Here is a 20,115-nt window from a genome sequence, read left to right on the forward strand (position 1 = left end):
GCGCGATCTCAATGTCACTAGGCCTAGTTTGATCGTTTTCATGTCCTCCCTTTGACTCCCCTCCCTTATCTCGCCGCGCATTGAAACACTTGTGTATAGGCGCGCTATAAATATATCATATATCAGGAACTGGCTTAAAATAGATCTCCTTCCTGTTGGAAGGGTAACTTTGGTAAGGTCAGGCTCTAAGATGACATACATCTGTGGTGTGCCCCGAGGATCTATCTGGCATCTTTGGCTGTTTAATACCTGAAATCTTTAGCTGACCTGTTATGCCGCACTGTGCTACTTTCCATATCTATGCTGATGACATGCAGTCTCTTCCTCCCTACAGCTGACCCACATATACCTCATTGCCTGCTCCAGATCCAGGACTGGATGATTGATAATAGACTTTTCTTCAATGCTGTGAAGACTTAGATCATTCACTTTGGATCTTCTTTCCTGCCTTCTCTTCCTTTCTGTTGGTCTTCAGCCCTTGGATCCTCCAATCATCTCCCCAGCACAAAACATGGACACAGTCTTCTACAGGCATCTTCTTTACCACAGATACATGAAATCACCAAGAAATGTCACTTCATATGCTTTGACACATACTACCTCTCTTGAATATGACACAAAGAATCCAAGTGATGCATGTCAGAATACTCTCATGTTTGACTAGTTTAGTAGTCTCTTATTGGCCCTCCCAAAAAACTTGATTGTACAACTCCAGACTATTCAAATCAAAGTTGACAGGCTTATCCCAGGCTTGGGAACCTTGCCACTGGATCATGCCTGTGCTGCTCTCCTTGCATTGGCTCCCTGCTGGAATGGTCTGCAGTGAACACCACAACATAATATATAGATTGGGGAGGGGGTATGCAAGGGTGATACCAAGGGGAAAATGGATGGACAGAAAGAGGGAAAGCAGAGTATGAGGACCCCCCCTGCCAATCGTAAGAAAGAAGAAAATGATTACATTGCAAGGATCTATATGATCACTGCGCTGCCCGTAATTCCGCCGACGAAAAATGTCGACTGCGATTACGGTGCAGTAATCAGATAGATCACTTCTGGCCACCTGCACCGACCCGCAATCCCTAAAACCACAACCCTTTATCCCCCCCACCACTTACCTTTACTGCGGCGCACCCCTGTGTGTGGCGCTGGCATCCTTGTACCCCTGTGTCGTCAGCTCTTCCCACTTGCGTGGGGTGGTGCGGCCACCACAGGGTCCTTCTTTTTTTAATTTATTTTTTATCTCATCCCCGCTTAGTGTAATGGTAAGCAGGGGACATCCCGCAACCCCCGAGACCCGTACTGAGCCCAAGGAAAGCGGGGGACACCCCCGAACGCCAGGTCCGCTTTGGCGTTGTAATGTGGGTCCGAATTTCTGTACCGCGCTCCCACACAATTGTAGTTATGTCGCCACAATAGTGGCAACATTATGCTACAATTCCACGTTTCAACAGTGGAATTGTCACAACCAAAGAGCCCACTATAAAGAATTGTTTAGATTAAACCACACAGAACTGTTGGAGCACCCATTGGCTTAAAAAAAAATCTTGGCTTCATCCTCTGAACATACAGGACAATGGCATCATCAACTTTAAACCTAAATTGAAGACATAGCTCCCTTCTAGGCACTTGTAGTCTGCTGGCTCCAGGTCGTTGGTGGTTGTGTCCTTCAATAAAAGAAACTTGGGAAATTACTCTTGATGTGGCTGGGGTCAACCTCTGGAACAAGCTCTGTGATGAAACGTAGGAATTTGTCCCTTCTCCCCAAGGGGGAGCCCCCCATCTGTGAGGCTAGGGCAGTGAGGCTGCTGCGCAATACCCTCTTCAGGGGTAAAGGCAAGAGGGACTTCACCAGGACAAGAACTCCCGTTCCTAAGAGTAACTCCATAGAGAATCTGCCAAAACATCATCATTAAGACTTCCTGATAAAATCTGTGACGAAAAGGCCAATATGTGTTATTGCAAACCTACAATGGAAAAACTCCTTGATATCTCCCATTCCACTTAGACGAAGAAGAGGACGTATGGAGGAGAAGAGAATCCACCAGATAAAGAGAAAAACAAACAGATTTGTATGCAGGGGATGCTCCATGGCTACGTCAATATCAAATCGGGAGGAGCCTTGGGCAATATAAACACAGCCCTCGAACTTCAAACGCAGACACACCACGACTACAGAGAGCAGCAGCAGAAACACCCACGCTTCAAGACAATCAACAGAGTAACATGTTCACTGTACTGGAACAAACACGCAACACCCTAACCCATCCACCAGTCCTTCACCTGTATCAGTAAAGGCCCAGTGACACATTCAAAACCATCCCATAATCCTCCAGAAACAAAAACTCAAGTATTACAATCCACTGTTCATTTCATAAAGATGGGTGGACGAGTCTGTTGTTGATGGAGAAGTTCCTTAACAAAATCACCTGACCTGTTCCTTCTAGAAATTCCTCCTGAATGTCAATCAAAATCACAAACGGTTATTTCTACAAAGGGTTGCATCTTTCTAGGATTCCATCCTCAAGTCCATTCCACATCATGTGACCCCAGCAGAGTTGCTGAAAAGAGCTTTGTGTGAGTAACGTTCAAGTTCTGTTCACATGATATGAATGAATCACAAGAAAGCAGATAACACAGAAAATATGATTACATGCAACAGAATGCCATAAAAGCTAGTGTGGCCTTTAGATGGCAATATTAAACACATTAAAAGGAGAAGCATCACGTGACAAGACTATAACAAATCAAAACAAATATTCTCCCACAGCTCTTACTGTGTTGTGTGTTTTAATTGTGATCTTGCACTCCCATCTGCCCCTGTTCCCATCCACTTGCTATTGTACTATTGCTCTTCACCATGCTCCTTCTCCTTGCACTTAACTGATACAAATGTTTCCAAAGCCTGTAAAAGGTTAGATTCCTGTACCCCTTCACTTTGCTTTGGAGATGCTATGAAATTACTTTGTTTACAGCTGGCACCATATAAAATTCCAATAATTCTCTTATTCTCTCATCGCACAAGTATTCTGTGAACACTTGGCCTCTCAGCACTGCCACTTACTCTCCACCCTATGTTACAAACAGCTTCTAGTATAGCTCCCATTTTGACCCTATTATTCCCAACTTCTCAACCATGATACTCTTTCTTCTACCCTTCTAGTCTGTTTTCTACTACCTCAATCCATTGCTTCCCTCACTTGGTCTGGTGTTTTAACAAAAGGAAACAATTATTATTTTCCAACTTCCTGTAAGGTAAACTGGGCAACTTCACCGCATTCCATACCCACACCATGCTTCAGTCGAGTTCTTCACACAGGACCCGCTTCTCATATTTACACTCTGTTACATTGCATGGCAACCTGTCATGAAATTCACAGTGCCCAACTGATGCTTGAGCTCACAGGTAAGCTCAAGGATCGGACTGCACCTTCAATACTACAGCAAGTGGGAATAATCCATGGTAGGCTTCCAAGCAGGGGCTGGACCTAATTGTATTTAAATGTTTATTAGAGCAATACGGAAATATAAGCAATGATTTCCAGAAACTCCAAAAATTGTTCACCCTACCATTCAAAATGTGACATTACCAAATAGAGTCCAGTAAGAGAAGGTCTCAAAATATTGAAGTTTATCCTAAACCCAACCATATTCTTCAACATCAGGACCTCCTCGAGAGTGAGCGAAGAGGAGACGGTGAGTGGTGAAAAGCAACAAAGAAGATCAATCGTCTAGATCCATATGGGTAACCCTTGTAGGCCCTGCCTCCTCCATTAAATGGCATAAAGAAGACGTGTGGCTGCTCTAATTATCCATCTTTGCTTGCAATCTTTTAAAAATTATCCTATGCTTGCTGAGCCTTGGACATTTTTGTCTCACATGGCCCCTCATTACACTCTCTGCAAACCCCTGCTTTAGTCCTCTCTCCATCAAAATCTCCAATCCAATGAGTTTAGTCTGAGACAGGTTGGCCAGCTTTATAAGTTACTGCTACACCAGGCTACGCCTTGTGTTGCTCCATGCCTTCAGGGTTTTCTTTTTCTTCTCCCTCCTGTCACAGCAAAAGGGTGATATGATTTACAGCCATCTGTCCGTTTAACTCTTAACACCCCTCTCTGAGAATGTTAACACTAAAAATCTCCATATTTCTCAGAGACCTGGCCTTCATCTTCATTCATACTGTACACAACCCAGTGACTGGTGGACCTGTCTGAGGATCTCCACTGTGGCATAGATCCAAAAAGAAACCGGTTCCAGCCACGCCGCTGAGCAGAGTGTACTACCAGGCTACCATGGCTCATAAGGTATGAGCAGAGTCCTAGGGACTCCCCCCAACAAAACTCCTTTGAATTTCTCAAAGTGCAGTCACATCCATAATGACTCTTGGAACGTCCATTGCCTCATAAAGCACACACATACTAGTGTGCACACATCTTCAGACCTCCTGTATCTAGCTGCCCTGGGAACCAGCTCACACTTGTCTTCAAACCCTCAATCATTTTGTCCACCCATTTTCACCATTGTCGTAGAGTCTGAGTCAGTCACCCACTGTGTTGGTTCCTGAGGGCATCTCGTAGTCCTCCCTCAAAGCCTGGGATCACGAGTTGTGCCCACTCTCATCAGGCTTATGGTCTGGGTAACTTCAGTGGAGGACTTTTGATCACCGCTAGATGCTATGTTGAGCGCCACCATGGCTCCAAAGTGGGCAAGGAAATTCTGGCTTAACCAAGATCCCAGCACCATTTCAGACATCATAGTTATCTGATGCCTTTCTGGTTCCCACAGCTGCATCCATTAGTCAGGAATCCCACTTTGACACCCAACGCCACAACAGTCTGATATGGAGCCTGCACTTGACCATCCATGAGGAATTTTCTGACCAGGAGCCCAGTTAGCTTCGCCCCTTCAGCTAGACTGACTCATAGCCCCAGACATGCTGTTCCTTTTGGCCTTCATGCACGTGCGTTGCACCAGTAACCTGCCCTCATAAGGGGAGAGATCCAATCCTCGCCTTTTGTTTTGAATCACAAAGGCAAGCAGGTCTTCTGTCTGAGTAGGTCTGCTGATGGTGCAGGCACCACAAGGTATCTTCAGGCTCACATGGCGTTAATCTGATCTGGCAGGTGTTCAACTCCACACTACTATCGCAAAACAGACAGCAACAAAGGATGTCTGCCCCAAATCCTGCTTCTCTGGACTTGATGAGAGGACCTACTTCTCGGTTAGAGTTGGTACCTTGCTTGAGCTAACCCCAGAATCTTTTCAGCATCCATTGCTTAGATTGTAAAAAAAAACTAGTACTTGCATGTGCCAGGGAAATGTATGCTGTGGGGGAACTGTGATGCATAGTTTTAATTGCACCACTCAGAACGGGGCTCATCTTGCATTTAAACTTCCATCTGCCTCCAAACCTGGTGGGAAATAATGCATGATGGGATACGTAGCACGGGGTTCTCCTTTCACATTTTCTGTGCAGTGATTTTTTTCTTGATAGACTATGATTTGGAGGGAAGTGATGTATGATGAATGATATCAGGCGAGCAAAGCACTGATGCAGGTAGCCTTGCAACAGAAGTTGCTCTTATGTGATACACAGTAGCAAAAAAGACTTTGCTGAAAGGATCTCCATCCAGCGGAGCCCAGCTCGAACCACACCAGTTCTATATTACTTGCACATGCTTTGCGATAGCCTTTTTTATGAAAATACCCACCTCTATCCTGTCAAGGGGAGAAAAGCTTCTAGTTACTTTTTAGCTGCGCGTTTCAATTACAGGATGCATGAAACCTGCACAACTTGCAATTATTCTACGTAGCCTGCATCCATCATGTTACAGCGAGGTTTCACTTAGTTAATGTAGCCAGGTTACTTCCAGAGAGCCCAAACATGTTGCATACCTCATAGCTCACACGTTTGAAAGAAACCAGCATTGACTACATGCCATTGTCGTGTAGGAACATTATGCTGCAGAGCGCACATTTAGTCGATATTTAGTCCCTCAAAAAGCAAGACTATGTATGGGGCTCTGCAGTTTGGATCTGTGGTCCCAATGTGTCCAAGACATTCTAAATTGAGAGCTGCAATCATCAGACAGTCTGGTGATAATCTCCTTATTGGACATTCAGGTGGTATGTTTGATGGCAATACAAGACGTAGGATTTAAGATTGGAGGTTTGATAGTGTTGGTTGGCACTGTATGTTTTCATCCAAGCCCAACCCCACTGTGTCAGTAATGTTATGGTAATTGCTGCTATATAGGTTTGGAATAAACCCATGTTTGACAAGTGTATGGTGCATCTTTTAGGTATTGGCTAACCAATACTCAAAAACAAATGTATTCTGGCCTTTGCAGATACAAAGGTGTGTCCCAGAATAAGTGTGGCTCTTGAAATAGTAAGTAATTCCCGTAGAGCATAAACTACAGAATATTTCAGAGCAGTTCAGCAGTAGTGATATATTGTAAAGAGTTCCTCTGCTATGTCGCTACCACGTTTTGTCAAACGCGGTGTTTCTTTGTAGTGTGAAAGAGTTTAAATGTGTGTCGGCAAAAGAATGGCAGGACCGGGGTGTAAATGATCTTCCAATCTCTTCTTTTCCCAGGATTACTGATGGTGCAGGATGCTTCTGAGCGGGCCGTTCTCCTTCACCATGGACAGTCATCGGATGGACAGTTCTATTCGCCACCAGAATCTGAAGCCGGTAAATCCCAGCTTTGTATTGTGATTGTGTCAAGGTTGTACTTTGAGCATTTTCAAGTCTTTACCAAAGATATAAGTGTGATAGATTTCTTTTTGTGTAATTAAAAGGTATTTGTGTTTGTATGTGTGTGTGTGTATTTGTTTGTGCAGTAAAATGTGTCCTTCATGTACGAAAAATGACATGACGCAGCGGAGGTTATTCAATAATAGAACCTATGATGTATTAGGGATTAGATTAACAATCTAGACTAAGATGTCCATCTGGCTCTAAAACCCATAAGACCCATATTTATGTTTTGATGTCTCTTACCAGTAGCTACTGTATAGTGCATGCTGCATCAATCAACCCAATCGTTTTTGTAAACCCAATATAGCCCCACTGTTTGGATTATACACTACTGATTTCCTCCTGTAAATGAGGGTATATTTTCAGAGGGATTGTAAAGGATTGAGTGGACAGAGTTGAGTGAACACCTAGTGGTGTGACAATAAGCATGGTCAAACTATCTTCTACATTTTGAGAAAGTGTTATATATACAACAATGTGTTTTACTTTGGGAAAACTTCCTCACTGCAATACACTGACAACAAATATCACAAGCTTCATTAACAAAAACCTGATGCATGCCATAGCCCCACCCCCAGCAGCGTTGAAGAACTTCATAGAAGTAATGATATTATCTTGCAAAAACACTAATCTGTATGCAAAAATATTCTCCTATAATATACACATAATCTGAATATCTGAGAATCTGATCTGTGTGCTCAGTCCCCTTGAGCCAGTAGTTTTGCAGTTAGAATGGCTTGTCTTCCTTTCGCTGAACCCACTGCTGATCTGGAAAAAAAGGAGCAATTCAATCCACAACAACTGAGGAGCACAATGTTATCCTGGGGCACACTGCACACTACCAGAAGCTCTCTGGTACTCACACCTAGCAAGAAGACTGTGGGCCTTACAACATATATGGGGTAGGCAAACAACAGTCACTATTACCTTGCGTGTTGCCCATCTTCGCCAAAGATGTAAATCTGTGGTCTGAGGGAGTTCCACATGTGCCATAATCTTCTGCTGTCTATCAGTTATGTTGGTATTAAGGGATCAGTCCCCATGTTGAATTACACAGGCTATCACTGTTTGTAACTTCTATATGTTGACCATGTAACGGTTAAGGGGGGGAGGGCGGTTGGACATATCTAAGCATGTACCTATTTTGTGGCCGCACAGCCATGCCAGTAATCTGTTGAGTTCATGGGTATACGAATGCTATGTTACTAATGGTTTTATAACTGCCAAGTGCTCTCTGGTGTCAATTCATGCCGGTGTAATTGCAAACAGTGCTCCCATGGGGAGACATACGCAGTGTGCCAGCGTCTATTCCAGGCAAGCACTAAAGGCATGATGTTTGATTGCAAGACGTGTCCTGTCGGAACGGAAATGGGAAAACTCCATTTTAGAAGAACTAACTTCTTTCTCTCGTGGTAAGTACAAATAGTGCCAGAGTTGTGTATATTTAAGATGGTGATCAATATTCTGACACTACTGGCCATCAAAACATATGGGGCCTCATTACAACCCTGGCGTTAAGGGGTTAACGGCGCCGTAAAAGGCTGCGGCGCCGTTAAACCCTTAACGCCTGATTCACAATTTAACGCCTGCTTTTTTCAGGCGTTAAAGTCCAACCCGCTAAGGGACCTTGGTGCTAATTACGGCACCGTAATTTACGGTGCCGTAATTAGCGCCTTCCCCATTCCCATTGAGCCCTATGGACCAAAAATGGGAATGGGGAAGGGTCCATGGTGAATGGGGATTTACCGCCCCGCCAACCTTGGAATGGGGCGGTAAATCCGCCATCCACCATGGCGGAATCCGGCATGGACCATGGTGCTAATAGCTAATAGCACCATGGTCCAATGCCATGGTTGTAATGAGGCCCATTATGTTCTGTGCTCTGTTTATCCACAACTTTGCCAATTTTGGATCACATAATGGGGTGGGGGTCTAGGCATACTGATTATCATGACATCTAGTTTTTAGACATGTTGAAACACAACATCATGCTTACTGAAGTCTGGGACTTCGGTATGCCATGCGCCGTCTTCACAGTACACACCATCTCTACAGTAATTAGTACAGTGCCATGGATGTTGAACGGTAATGCATGTTTTTGCATTACTGATCATCAAAATGTATTATGCTCTCAACTCTATTTGTAGCCTCAGTGTGGCCAGGGCTGCGACTCACAAAAGTGGGGGGTTGCTCATCTCACTGGTAGGTCATGCCATTGTGCCACCTAATTAAGCCCTATTTGACCAATGGGGTCCCCTTCCTGTACACAGAAAGTTCTGATCTGTGGTTACATAGGAGAACCTTTAGAGCCACCCTCCAACATTCTATGTCAATGATGCAGACCCAAAATAATTTCCAAACTACACAGCCAAGGCGAACTTTGGGGTGATTCGATCATAGGCTCTCGCAGGCAAGGCTATTTATGCTGAATCCTGTGGAGATCAGGGCTCTCTCCCTCAGAGGAATATCTACACCATCCACACTATATAGTCGAAGCCAGCAACTTGAGGGGTTGCATTTGGTGGGAAAGCAGGCCCTCTGCGAAGTCCATACTATCTGAAGTCTAGGACTTTGATGACGTTGGTAGGCTTTCTCTACGGTCTTTGTGCATTCCACTTTTGACACCATCTGTCATATATGTGAGTGGGAAGCACAAAGGACCACTAAACCAGAATATATTTTAACAGTGTCAAGTCATTTTTTCGAATACAAAAGTTTCGAAAGTCAAACTTTCAAATCTTTTTTTTGAAATACAAAAGTTTTGAATGACAATTTATTTGAAAAAAAAATTGAAAGTTTGCATTTCAAAACTTGGGTTAGGGTTAGGGTTGGGGCTTGGGTTAGGGTTGCGGGTGGGAGGGTGGGGTAGGGGTTGGGGGCTGGGAGGGGAACCCTCCAATATACACTAAAACCTTAGATGGAGCTGTCCAGTGCTGAAATTACAAGACTGGACAGCTCCATGTAACGTTTCAAAGTAAAAAAAAAAAAGGCATTTTAACGTCAATATACACAAATAACTTTGAAATGTTACAAACAAAACAGCATTGAAATGCTACTTTTAACATGTAAAAGTGTATTTCAATTGAAACCAATCCATGACTATTGTCGACGGATTGGTTTCGAAAGAAATGCACTTTTGCATGTTAAAAATAGTATGTCGAGACTTTTGTTTTCGGAACTTTTGTTTCCAAACTTTTGTTTTTCGAATCTTTTGATTCGAAACTTTGACCATAAACCATTTTAACACCATTATTTATAACAATTCTTCTTCCCAGCAGCCCCCAAAATAGTGCCAAGTCAACTTACAATGTTAGGTCAATCCCAGGCTTGACAGTTTCCCGCACCCTGCCCCGTCCTGTCTTTCAAGTCTTTCATTACTTGTTTCCTTCCTCTTCATGGCTCCATCAATTCTTCTGACCACTCATGTAGTTGTTGTTGACATAGACCATGATTCAGTAGAATTTTGTTGCAGCTCAGAGGAGTGTACCCTCTGTCCAAGCTGTCTGTGACGCCAACTTTTAGGCAAGCATGGAAGACTAATGATGGGGCTCTAATTTGTGGAGGAATGGGGTCTTCTGTATAGTCCTAAATAACGTGAAACCGAATGGGCAAACAAGATACCAACTGTTGGTACTGCCATGATTCCGGAAAGCTCATTGGAGCGAGCCACGTCATATTGCCAAGGGGTCACAGAGACCCTAGACAAGGTCATCAGTGTTTCTTTTGCCCGTGGTATGTCGGCAGATCCAGAAATGCTGCTCAGAATGTTGCCCTTTGTCAGAACACCAAATACAGTGTGAACAGCACCTCTACACTTCCGCCCATTATTGAGGTTATACTTTTCCCGATTTTGATGGTGACCTTGCGTACCCTAAGCCCCTCTAAGACCTGGAATCAATACATCCTAGTGGTCCTAGATTATGCTCCCCTCTACTCCAAAGATTGCCCTGTGAGTACAAACACTGCCAAAAACACCCTCAAACATGTTGTGCCATACTTCTTTACAGAATCTGGTTCCTGGAGGAGATCCTCATCTAGCAAAAAATCCTAGTCGTGTTCCAGTTTTTCTATCACAAAGAAAATCCTACTAATAGTTATAATCTCCATACCTTGGTATATCACCCCCTCACCAATTGCTCAGTGGAGCACTTTAATCTAACGCTAAAAACGTTCTCAGGAAAGTAGTCCCTGTGGATGCAAGAAATTGGACTGAGTTACTGTCATTGGCTCTCTTCGATGCCCAGGAAACACAGAAAGCTTCCACTGGATTCGCCCACATCATGTTCATCTACAGGAGAGAGTTGAGTAGCATCAGTTTGCAGCAAGCAAAATAGCCACAAGCCTCTTTGCATTGGAGTTATATCACCTAAGCCGACATTTAAGGAGATGTAAAACATAGTAAACAACAATGTAATGAAGGATAAAAGCCATAAGCAATACACAAATAAAATGTACACATTTGTTAGGAATAAATTGACCGGAATGAGGACCATGTGAAACTAAGGGTTGCCATTGGGCAGACATGATCCCATCAGATGGCATTGAAACACCAGCAAAAATGTGGAACGACTGAAACCAGGGATAGGGACCCAGTCAAGGGCTTGTAAATACCCCAGAAAATTGCACGTAAAGTCCACGTGAAGCTCATCCAAGCAATGGAGTGCTAGCAAAATTGCATGCTGCATGGTAGCTTCACTTTACATGAAATTAAAATGTAAAAGGAGACAAATATGCATGAAAGCCAGGTGTAGGAAGACCCCATCATGTGCATGGGCAACAAGGTGGTACTCCGAAAGTGTGTCTGAGCTCAGCATGCGTTTGCTGTGTGGCTCTTGATGGGCACTGAATATATGCTAACAAGTGCTGAACCTCAGGAATCCACGTGTATTAGGGGTCAGTCGCTCTTGGCCCCATACACCTGAGACCTGTATCTAGCTTGTTTTGCTACACTTCTCAGTGATTTGAGCCGTAATGCCACCCCAGATCCTCGTTCAGGTATTTTAATGTTCCCAGACTTTGGTGGGCAGACTTGTCCTGAAATTGATTCTTCGTCAATTCTGCCACTAGCGATGCAATTGCTTCTGTTTGGAGGGGTGGTGCATGCAAGTTGTGCTGCTGCCCCTTCACACACTTGTTATATCCAAGTGCTCACTCAGAAGGGTGTTCAGTTGCAGGTTTATTTCATCGTTTCAGGTTACATTCAAGTTGGTAGGATGATGTCCAAAACTGGACATGCACTACTGACCTGGACAGATCTTAACTTCTTAACATGTAAAGCCTATACTCTTACCCTCACCACATTCCACATGGCATTGCAGAATACTTGACCGGCACAGTCAGGTGACAAACATGAAAGCGAAGTTATAGCAATTGTTATATGATTCACATGAGGTTTTGTTTGAGCCTTGACGCATTCCAGGATACTTTTATCTGCATAATTGTATAGATCCAGCCCATATGAATGTGCCATCTGGATTAATTGGCAGCTCTAACACATTAGAAAGTAGTGGGGAAAGTGCAAATCCCTGTGGAACCCTGCAAATGTGAGAGTATGTGGGGAGCTGTGGAGTGGCAACACAACCAATTGTGCTGGTTGCGTGAAAAAGTGTGTGCACTATTTCGGATAGGTGTTCCCAATGCATATTTGCTTAACTTGTGACAGTTGAATTGTGTAGTGACTGGTTCCTAGCTGATCTGAAAACTGAAGCTAGAGGACAGGAACAGTATCTGTAGGAGGGCTTCACAAATTCTCAGAGGCCATGGGCTGAGTGACCTGATGTGTCTGCAGAAGGAATTTAATGACAGAACTTTAAAGCATTGTTTTGTTTCGGTGCACCCTGAATTTCCTTCATGCAAGGGAACTTTGATCTTCTTGTTCTTGTCGCCCAGGTGTTTGTGAAGGCTGCATGTGCTTTTTTACCCCTGATTATTTTTTTTTCATCCCCCAAATGTTTCATTTTTTAATTATCACTGTTTTTACATTCAAATCAACATCAAAGTGCTGGGTGAACCCCTCATCCCAGTCCCCAGCATAGCTGTTAACTCCACATTCCTCCCCTAACAGTATCCCTTTTCCCCAAACTTACTATCTTTACCTTTTTTTTAAGTTGTATACTGTAGATGAATTTCTTGATGTTGAATATTTTGCTTTAAAAAATGTGTGTGGCTTGACTATTTTAAGCCTATACGTTCAGAAAAGGAGTGAAGTAGACGGTCACAAAGATTACATAAATTGGGTTATTTTAATTGTCCCAGCTGTCACATTCTGTAATTCCTATATTTAAAGCGGTATCGATGGTGGTCAACGTATGAAGTACTTACCTACGCTTTCTTTGACACACTAATTGGAAAGGTGTAAATCCTGTGGATGCCTCTTTTTCTCCTTACAATCTTTATTTCGACTTTTGTCATAACGGTAGTCAAAGTGCATTTCACTATAAAAAAATCAGATATAGAAATAAACCAAAATAAGGCACTACATGAAGCAAATTGACCAGAAAAAAGCATTTCATGGAGCAAGAGAAAAACAAAACATAACAAATATGTTTTTAAATAATTTCCAATGAAACCGCAATAGCATTGTAGTTCATTATTAATGTCTCGCAGTAAATATAGTCAGTGACCAAAATGTACAAAGTTTACAAAAATGAAGGCATGTAAGCTCACACGTTAAGTTAATTCATGTATCTAATTGTTCCTTCACAACTAAGAGACTCCTGCAGCGCCAGGCAAGCAGGCGGGAACACTGAAACCGAAAACTGGATGAACGAATAGTTTAAGGATCTACACAGATGGTTCCCTAAGCAAGATCTTAAGTTCGTCTTTTGAATGCCATATAAAGCGTCATGAGCTCCATTTTTTGTGACTGTGCCAACTGGTAAAATAGCTAAATGAGGCATTAAGACAAAGGACCACGCATGAGGGCTCAGGATCATGTAGAGTAATTTCCCATGCTAATAGCCACAGTAATTTGTATTAACAATCAGTTGAAGAGCTGTGCACAACCCGAAGAGCTGTGCACAACCAGAGCTAACATATATCAAAGTGCAAAGAAATATTTTTTATTTTTCACAATTAAAAAAAGGATTTACAGTAGATATAGTTCAGATCTTCCCAATAATGGGATAGTCCAATTTCTTCTAAGGTAGCCCCTACGGATTGAACAAGGGAAGACCTATACTGCCCTGTCGACTTAAGACCTCACCTGTGCTTGCTTCTATTGTAACACTTCCATTGAGAAGCAACCTAAATCTAGGTCTACTGCACAATTTGAAGCAGCTGATGGTAACCCTAACAGTTTCTTTAAGATAATTTATTATTTTTGTATTAGCCCAAATTTCAGCACCGTATTTGCACATCAGTCTGGTCTCAGCTTTACAGACTTTGCGCACACGTCCCACTTCTTTGTTCCCTTGTTGGCATGCAGACCATACAATGTCAGCACAGTTTTTGATTAGGTTTGTATTTCCTGTATCTATTTGCTCATGTTAACCAGCCCCTTTTGATAAACCTAGTGCCTGGAGAGTTGTAAGGGGAGACTTCTTCTATATGGGGATGGTTAAGTACAAAATGAGATGTATTAGTGTTAACTCTATTTACGAAGGAGATGAATGCATTTATTTTCTGATGTTTTCTTTCTGATTCCTTCATGGTCCATAAGTCATTGAATATTAACAGTTTTTTCAGATGGGGGATTTAAAAAAACTAAAATATCCACGAATAAAACCATACTCCTAGAGGAACCATTTAGAATGGGTGCATCAATTCCATGGATGATATTTACTTAGCTGAGTCGTTGAGGCAAAGATTCAATAGGCCAGCGGCTGAAACACACCCCTTCTGGTCCTTTTGCCTCTTGATCCCCATCTAACTGTGGTGGTGCTATCTGAATAGAATGCCATTATTAACTGCAGTGGAGCATCTGGTACTTCTAACTCTTTCAGTGTGGACCACAATCTATTCCTTAGAACAGCATCAAATGTGGTACAGAGGTCTAAAAAGGACATGCAGAGTTTTACGTTCCTCACTAAAAGATGAAATCTGAAACTCAAATCAACGGCGCTGATTTCCTTTTGCAAGCCTGGTGGCAAGTGGTATATGATTTGATGAGAGCTCATTGAGTTCTCTAGGTGCATTAAAAGCACCCTCCCATATATTTTGCCAGCGCAAACCAGAAGCGAAATTGGATGGTAATAAGCAGGGGAATCGCTACCTCCTTCTTATTGATGAGAGCGACCTTGTCTCTTCTCCATGATTGGGGAACTTCACCTGTAGAAATAGTGGTGTTGTATAATTTGGTTAATGTCAAAGATGCCTCAAGGATACACCAATTCCCAAAGATAGTTCAAGGGTTTTAAATTATTTTCAACTGAAATTGTGCAGGTTATTCACTGTTACTATGTGCAGGTTGTTCAATGTTTTATAGGCAGCTGTTCAGTGTAACATACCGGACTGGAGGAGGGGTGGGAAAATACGCTAATGGGCATCCCTATCTCATGTCCTCTGGGCTCTCCCTCCCTAGCTTAGGTGCCCCTAAATCCTAGGGTGAACACTAGTGATCAGTAACACCTACTATCAATGGTAGTGAGGTATTGAGGGACAAAAGGCAACAGCTTAATCTTGCTTTCCCCAGGATTCTCAATGTGGCTTGATGGAAAAAGTGCTAATATCAAATGCTCTGTTTCAGTATCGCCCTCAGTCACTCCCTTGCACACTTTTTCCTCCTCATACCACCACCTTTATTTTCTTTCTCCCACTGTCTCCTCTCCCTTCCACCCTGCCCCACTCAATATATCTCTCTTATTCCTCCTACATTTCTCCCTCTCCCTCTCTCACTTCCCTTTTACAAATCCCCCCATCTCATGCTGCACTACACACTGTGCCAAGCCAGAAGAAGGACTCAGACCAGAGGACATAGCTTTCAAATACTTTATCCAACGTAAAAGTAAAACGCCTCACTAACCCTATTGCTAAAGGGTGTTCCCTTCTAACCAAAACCAGACTAAGGTGCTCATCGATAGTCCAAAATCAAAATAGTCCTTGATTCAGACCTTTCTACTAACTGGCCCTCCCACTTAGCAAAAACATAACAGAAAATAGGTAGAGTGCCCTACACTCTAGGTTCTCCCTGAAAGTTTTTCTGGTTATCCCAGGAATCCCCTGCTGGGTCAAAAAACAGTCTTTAGAAGTAACCAACAGTTATTCTCAAGAAGACAATCTTTGTAATTCGTTCCAAAGTTCCTCACAGTTCTCCAAATTTTCACAACATAACTCTTACGTTCCAGCAAAAACAAAATGTCGACATTTCTTTATGTGGAGGGATATTTCCCTGATTCCTCTCCACAGTGGGTCTCTCCCCACTTGGCTCATATATTTGGTGCCTTTGTGGTTTCCCTCTTATCTGTTCTTCGTTTTCTTTATTTGCCCCTGTTGACTCCCTTGGCTTTATCTGTCGCAATTATTTTCTTGGTTTTTGAGTATCGGTAATTCGCCTCTTCTCACAGCTCTCATAGCTCTTGTGGGTCTATTACCATTATACAGGGTTCAGACAGTTCTTCCTTCTTCCCCATTTGTACTCTTTGCTTTCCCACTGCCTTCGATCTGGGACAACCGCGTACCTCCTGCATTGCAGGGTCTGCTCCAGTGAGGATGAATCTTTTCAGGCGAGGTCGCGATCCTTGTCCAAATGACAGAGAATAGGAGGACAAGATATCTAGTTATTTTAAGTGGTCACTCTTGGTCTATGAGACTTCCAGCAGATATCATGGACATGCCAGGTGTTCCAGGGCTTGTTATGTTTATGCCAACTCCAGGTTCACCCAAAATAAAATGGAATCAGTGGAAGAAAGGATTCTTTCATCTTAAGGGCAGCATGTGGTCCTTCATATACCAATGAAAGGAAAGTGTTGTTGTTGATGCATTTGTTAGGACATGAAGGCCAAAGAATCTATGATACTCTTCCTGATGCAGTGGATCTGGTTAGCAGCAGTGAAGTCACAAATGATCTAGAGCTGGCGTTATACGAATTAGATGCCCATTTCAGCCCAAAGACTAGTACGATTCCGAAACGGTACAACTTTAGGGTTTGTGCTCAAGAAGAGGGTGAAACTGTGGAAGAGTTTGTCACTACCTTAAGATATTTAGCACTATCATGCACATTTGGATCTGCCTTTAATGAACACATAAGTGACCAGTTCATGACACACTGTTGTAATAATCGGATCAGAGAAGAACTATGGCTTAAAGATGAACCGGGTCTGGATGAGGTTTTGGAGATTTTTCTCAGAGTGGAACACTTACAGGCGTGTGTGGTGAAGTTGGTCAAGGCTGAAACCCAAGGGACAAAGCTGGAAGTGTTAAGTGTCAGGGAATAAGGTAAAAAAGAGAAGGACAAAGAAAAATGAGGGGCCCAAGATAAGACTGTTCCTTCTAAAGAAAAAAAGGGCCACGGTAAACTGTGCTTTCGGTGTACCAGTGGGTCGCAGTTTGCTGTGTCTCGACGTGTCCGGGGAGGAGGGTTGTGTGTGCCAATTGCAAGAGGAGAGAATATTTTGCAAATTGTTGCACGATCTTTCAGAGAAAGGTGTTTTATATGACTGAAGAAGAACAAGGGCCCTCCACTGGTGATGATGAACCTCAAATCGAGACCATTACTGTTATGATATGATATGATAGGTTATTTATAACGTGCTTAATACCCAGAGGTTTCTAAGCGTGGACCCGGGGATCGAACCTGTGGTGCTCCGTGTCTCTTGCTTCCAAGGCGATCACGTCATCCCTGAGCTATCCTCCCGAGACCAACATTAACACTGTCAATGTTGTTTTGAAACAAGAGTGAGGATGAATGTGAAGACCTGTATGCTGTTGTGCATGTGAATGGCGCTCCGGTGTCTATGATGGGGGATTCGGGAGCCAGGATTTCACTGATGTCTAGGGATGTGTTTGAACATGAGGTGTGTGGGAATGTGTGTGATTTGGAAAAAAAACATTTATTTCACTAGGAGGATAGAATTGAACTTTAATAAAAATGTTAAAGCTGAGTTAAATTTTAAAGGAAGGTGTGCCCAAGGGAAGGTCTACATCACAAAAAAGGAGCCACATTGTTAGGATGGAGAGAACATAAGAATCTCAGGATAAAAATGGATCCAAACGCGAGGGAGCAAGTTTTGTATGTAGGAGAGTCTGTATGCCAGAAATATAGAAGTGTGTTTAAGGAAGGGATAGGTAAAGTGAAAGGTATGAAACATAACATCGTGATGAGGAGGGGTTGTGAGCCCGTTGCAGCAAAGTTGCGTCCGGTTCCCTTGAGTATGAGAGAGCGAGTTAGGAAGGTGCTGCAGAAGTTGTATGAGATGGGTATGATAGAAATAGCCGGTTCAGCGCAGTGGACATCTCCTGGTAGTTGTGAAAAAGGCTTCAGGAGAACTTTATCTATGTGTAGACTTGAGGGAGGTGAATAAGTGTGTAGTGGTGGCGAGGCACCCTTTGCCTGACATGAGTGAAATGCTGGCTTTGATTGGTGATGGTAAAATGTTTTCTCGAAGCTTGATATGGCATATCATCAAATTGAATTGGATGAGGAGAGCACGAAATAAATATACAGCCTTTATAGCAGATGAAGGAATTTTTCAAGTCAGAAAGGTGCCATTCGGGTTGGTGTCGGCATCTTCTGTATTCCAAAAGATCATGGATAGGCTATTCAGAGGGATGAGTGGCGTGTTTTGCTTTCAGGACGATGTGTTGGTATGTGGTAGGGATGAAAGGGAGCATGATGCCACCCTTGATAGAGTGTTGAGTGTTTTGGATGAGAGGGGGATTACTTTGAGGAAGGAAAATTGTGTATTTGGAAAGGAGTGTGTAGAATATCTGGGTCTTGAGATATCTGGAGCAGGAGTAAAGCCCAAGAATGAAATGATGAGTGCCATAAGGAAGGTGCAGTGTCCCAAGTCGAAGGGGGAAGTCAGATTATTTCTTGGCATGTTGGAGTTTTATCAGAATTGTGTGCCAGATTTTGCCGACAAGGTTAAGGAGGTGAGGAAGTTACTCAGAAAGGCGTGGTTTTTGAGTGGAGTACATCATGTGAAGAGGAATTCTCACAGATTAAAGAGGAGATTGACCTGGCAAAGCCACTAAGGAGTTTTGATACCAAAAAGAAAAGTGTCATAACGGTAGATGCGAGCGATAATGGGGTTGGTGCTGTTGTGTCACAGTACAATGGTGAATGGTGTGAAACAGATTTTGACCCATTCTTCTCGTGTGTTAAGGGGGGTGGAGAAAAACTATTCGGTGTTGGAGAAGGAGGCACTAGCCTGTCATTGAGCAGTGGAGAAATTTACAAACTTCCTGTGAGGAGCAGAGTTTATCATTAGGACTGATCATAAGCCTTTAAAGAGTATTTTTGAATCTAAAGGTTTGAGTAAGGGGTGGCAGGTTGGGTCACCAGAATGCAGTCATAAATTCAAGATGGAGGTCATATCTGGCCGGGAGACTGTTTTAGCAGACCATTTGTTAACGTTGGGTGGACCGGAGGAAGATGTTTGTGACGAGAGTATTACCAACCTCGTCTTTGTGAATCACAATGGAATTATTGGAAAGGAGGTATGGATTGAAGCGATGTATGGTGATGAAGCCCTAAGTCATGTAAAGGGTTTCATGGAGTCAGAGTGGCCTCGCAAGATGTGTTTGTCTCAGGAAGAGAGGTCGTTCTGGGAGGTTTGTGAGGAGTTGAGTCAGGTAGGAGGCATTTTGTATCAATGGCAACGAGTGATTGTTCCCAAATTGTTGCAAAAGAGAATTATCGATTTGGCACATGAGGAGCAAGCGTGAGTGAGTATTGGTGGCCAGGTTTTGATCGTCATATTGAGAGAAGGCTGAGCGAATGTGTGGCGTGTGGGCGTTCAGGGAAAGGTGAGTGTGCTAGGGTACAGGCATTGGTGAAGGGGGAGATTCACAAAGCTGTTTGGGATTAGGTTTCTATGGATGTTTTGGGCCCGGTGAATTTGGGAAATGGTTGCAGCAACTTTGTGTTGGTTTTAGTGGACCAACTGTCTAAGTGGATGGAGTATAAAGTTGTGGGAGAAGCAACTTGAGAAGTGGTAGTAGAGTTTTTGCAGGACATATTTGCACGAGAAGGTTTGCCGGCCAGTTTGTTGACTGATAATGGAACACAATTTGTGTGCTGTGTTTGCCAAAAGTACTTTGAATTGTGCGGTATTCATCACAAGAAGACAGCTTTGTATCATTCATCATCGAGAAAGTCATGGAAGGTTGGAGAGAGTGAATAGATATATCATGGAGGTTATAAGGATGGCGGAAATGTGTGGGAAGGACAAGAAGGTTGCGATTCGGGAGAG

The 20,115-nt window shown here is 43.1% G+C and overlaps 1 protein-coding gene across 2 annotated transcripts in view; it reads left to right on the forward strand.

Moving 5' to 3' along the window:
• STARD3NL (STARD3 N-terminal like) overlaps nucleotides 1–20,115 on the forward strand; it is a 367,995-nt gene that overhangs the window by 301,703 nt on the left and 46,177 nt on the right. For both annotated transcript variants that reach the window (XM_069613274.1, XM_069613273.1), the window contains one exon: nucleotides 6,599–6,697. In XM_069613274.1, coding sequence (XP_069469375.1) covers nucleotides 6,599–6,697 — 99 coding nt within the window. The remainder of the gene's footprint in view (nucleotides 1–6,598; nucleotides 6,698–20,115) is intronic.

This window comes from Ambystoma mexicanum, chromosome 5p (genome assembly GCF_040938575.1).
Source record: "Ambystoma mexicanum isolate Mex_15411 chromosome 5p, UKY_AmexF1_1, whole genome shotgun sequence".
NCBI classification, from domain to species: Eukaryota; Metazoa; Chordata; class Amphibia; order Caudata; family Ambystomatidae; genus Ambystoma; species Ambystoma mexicanum.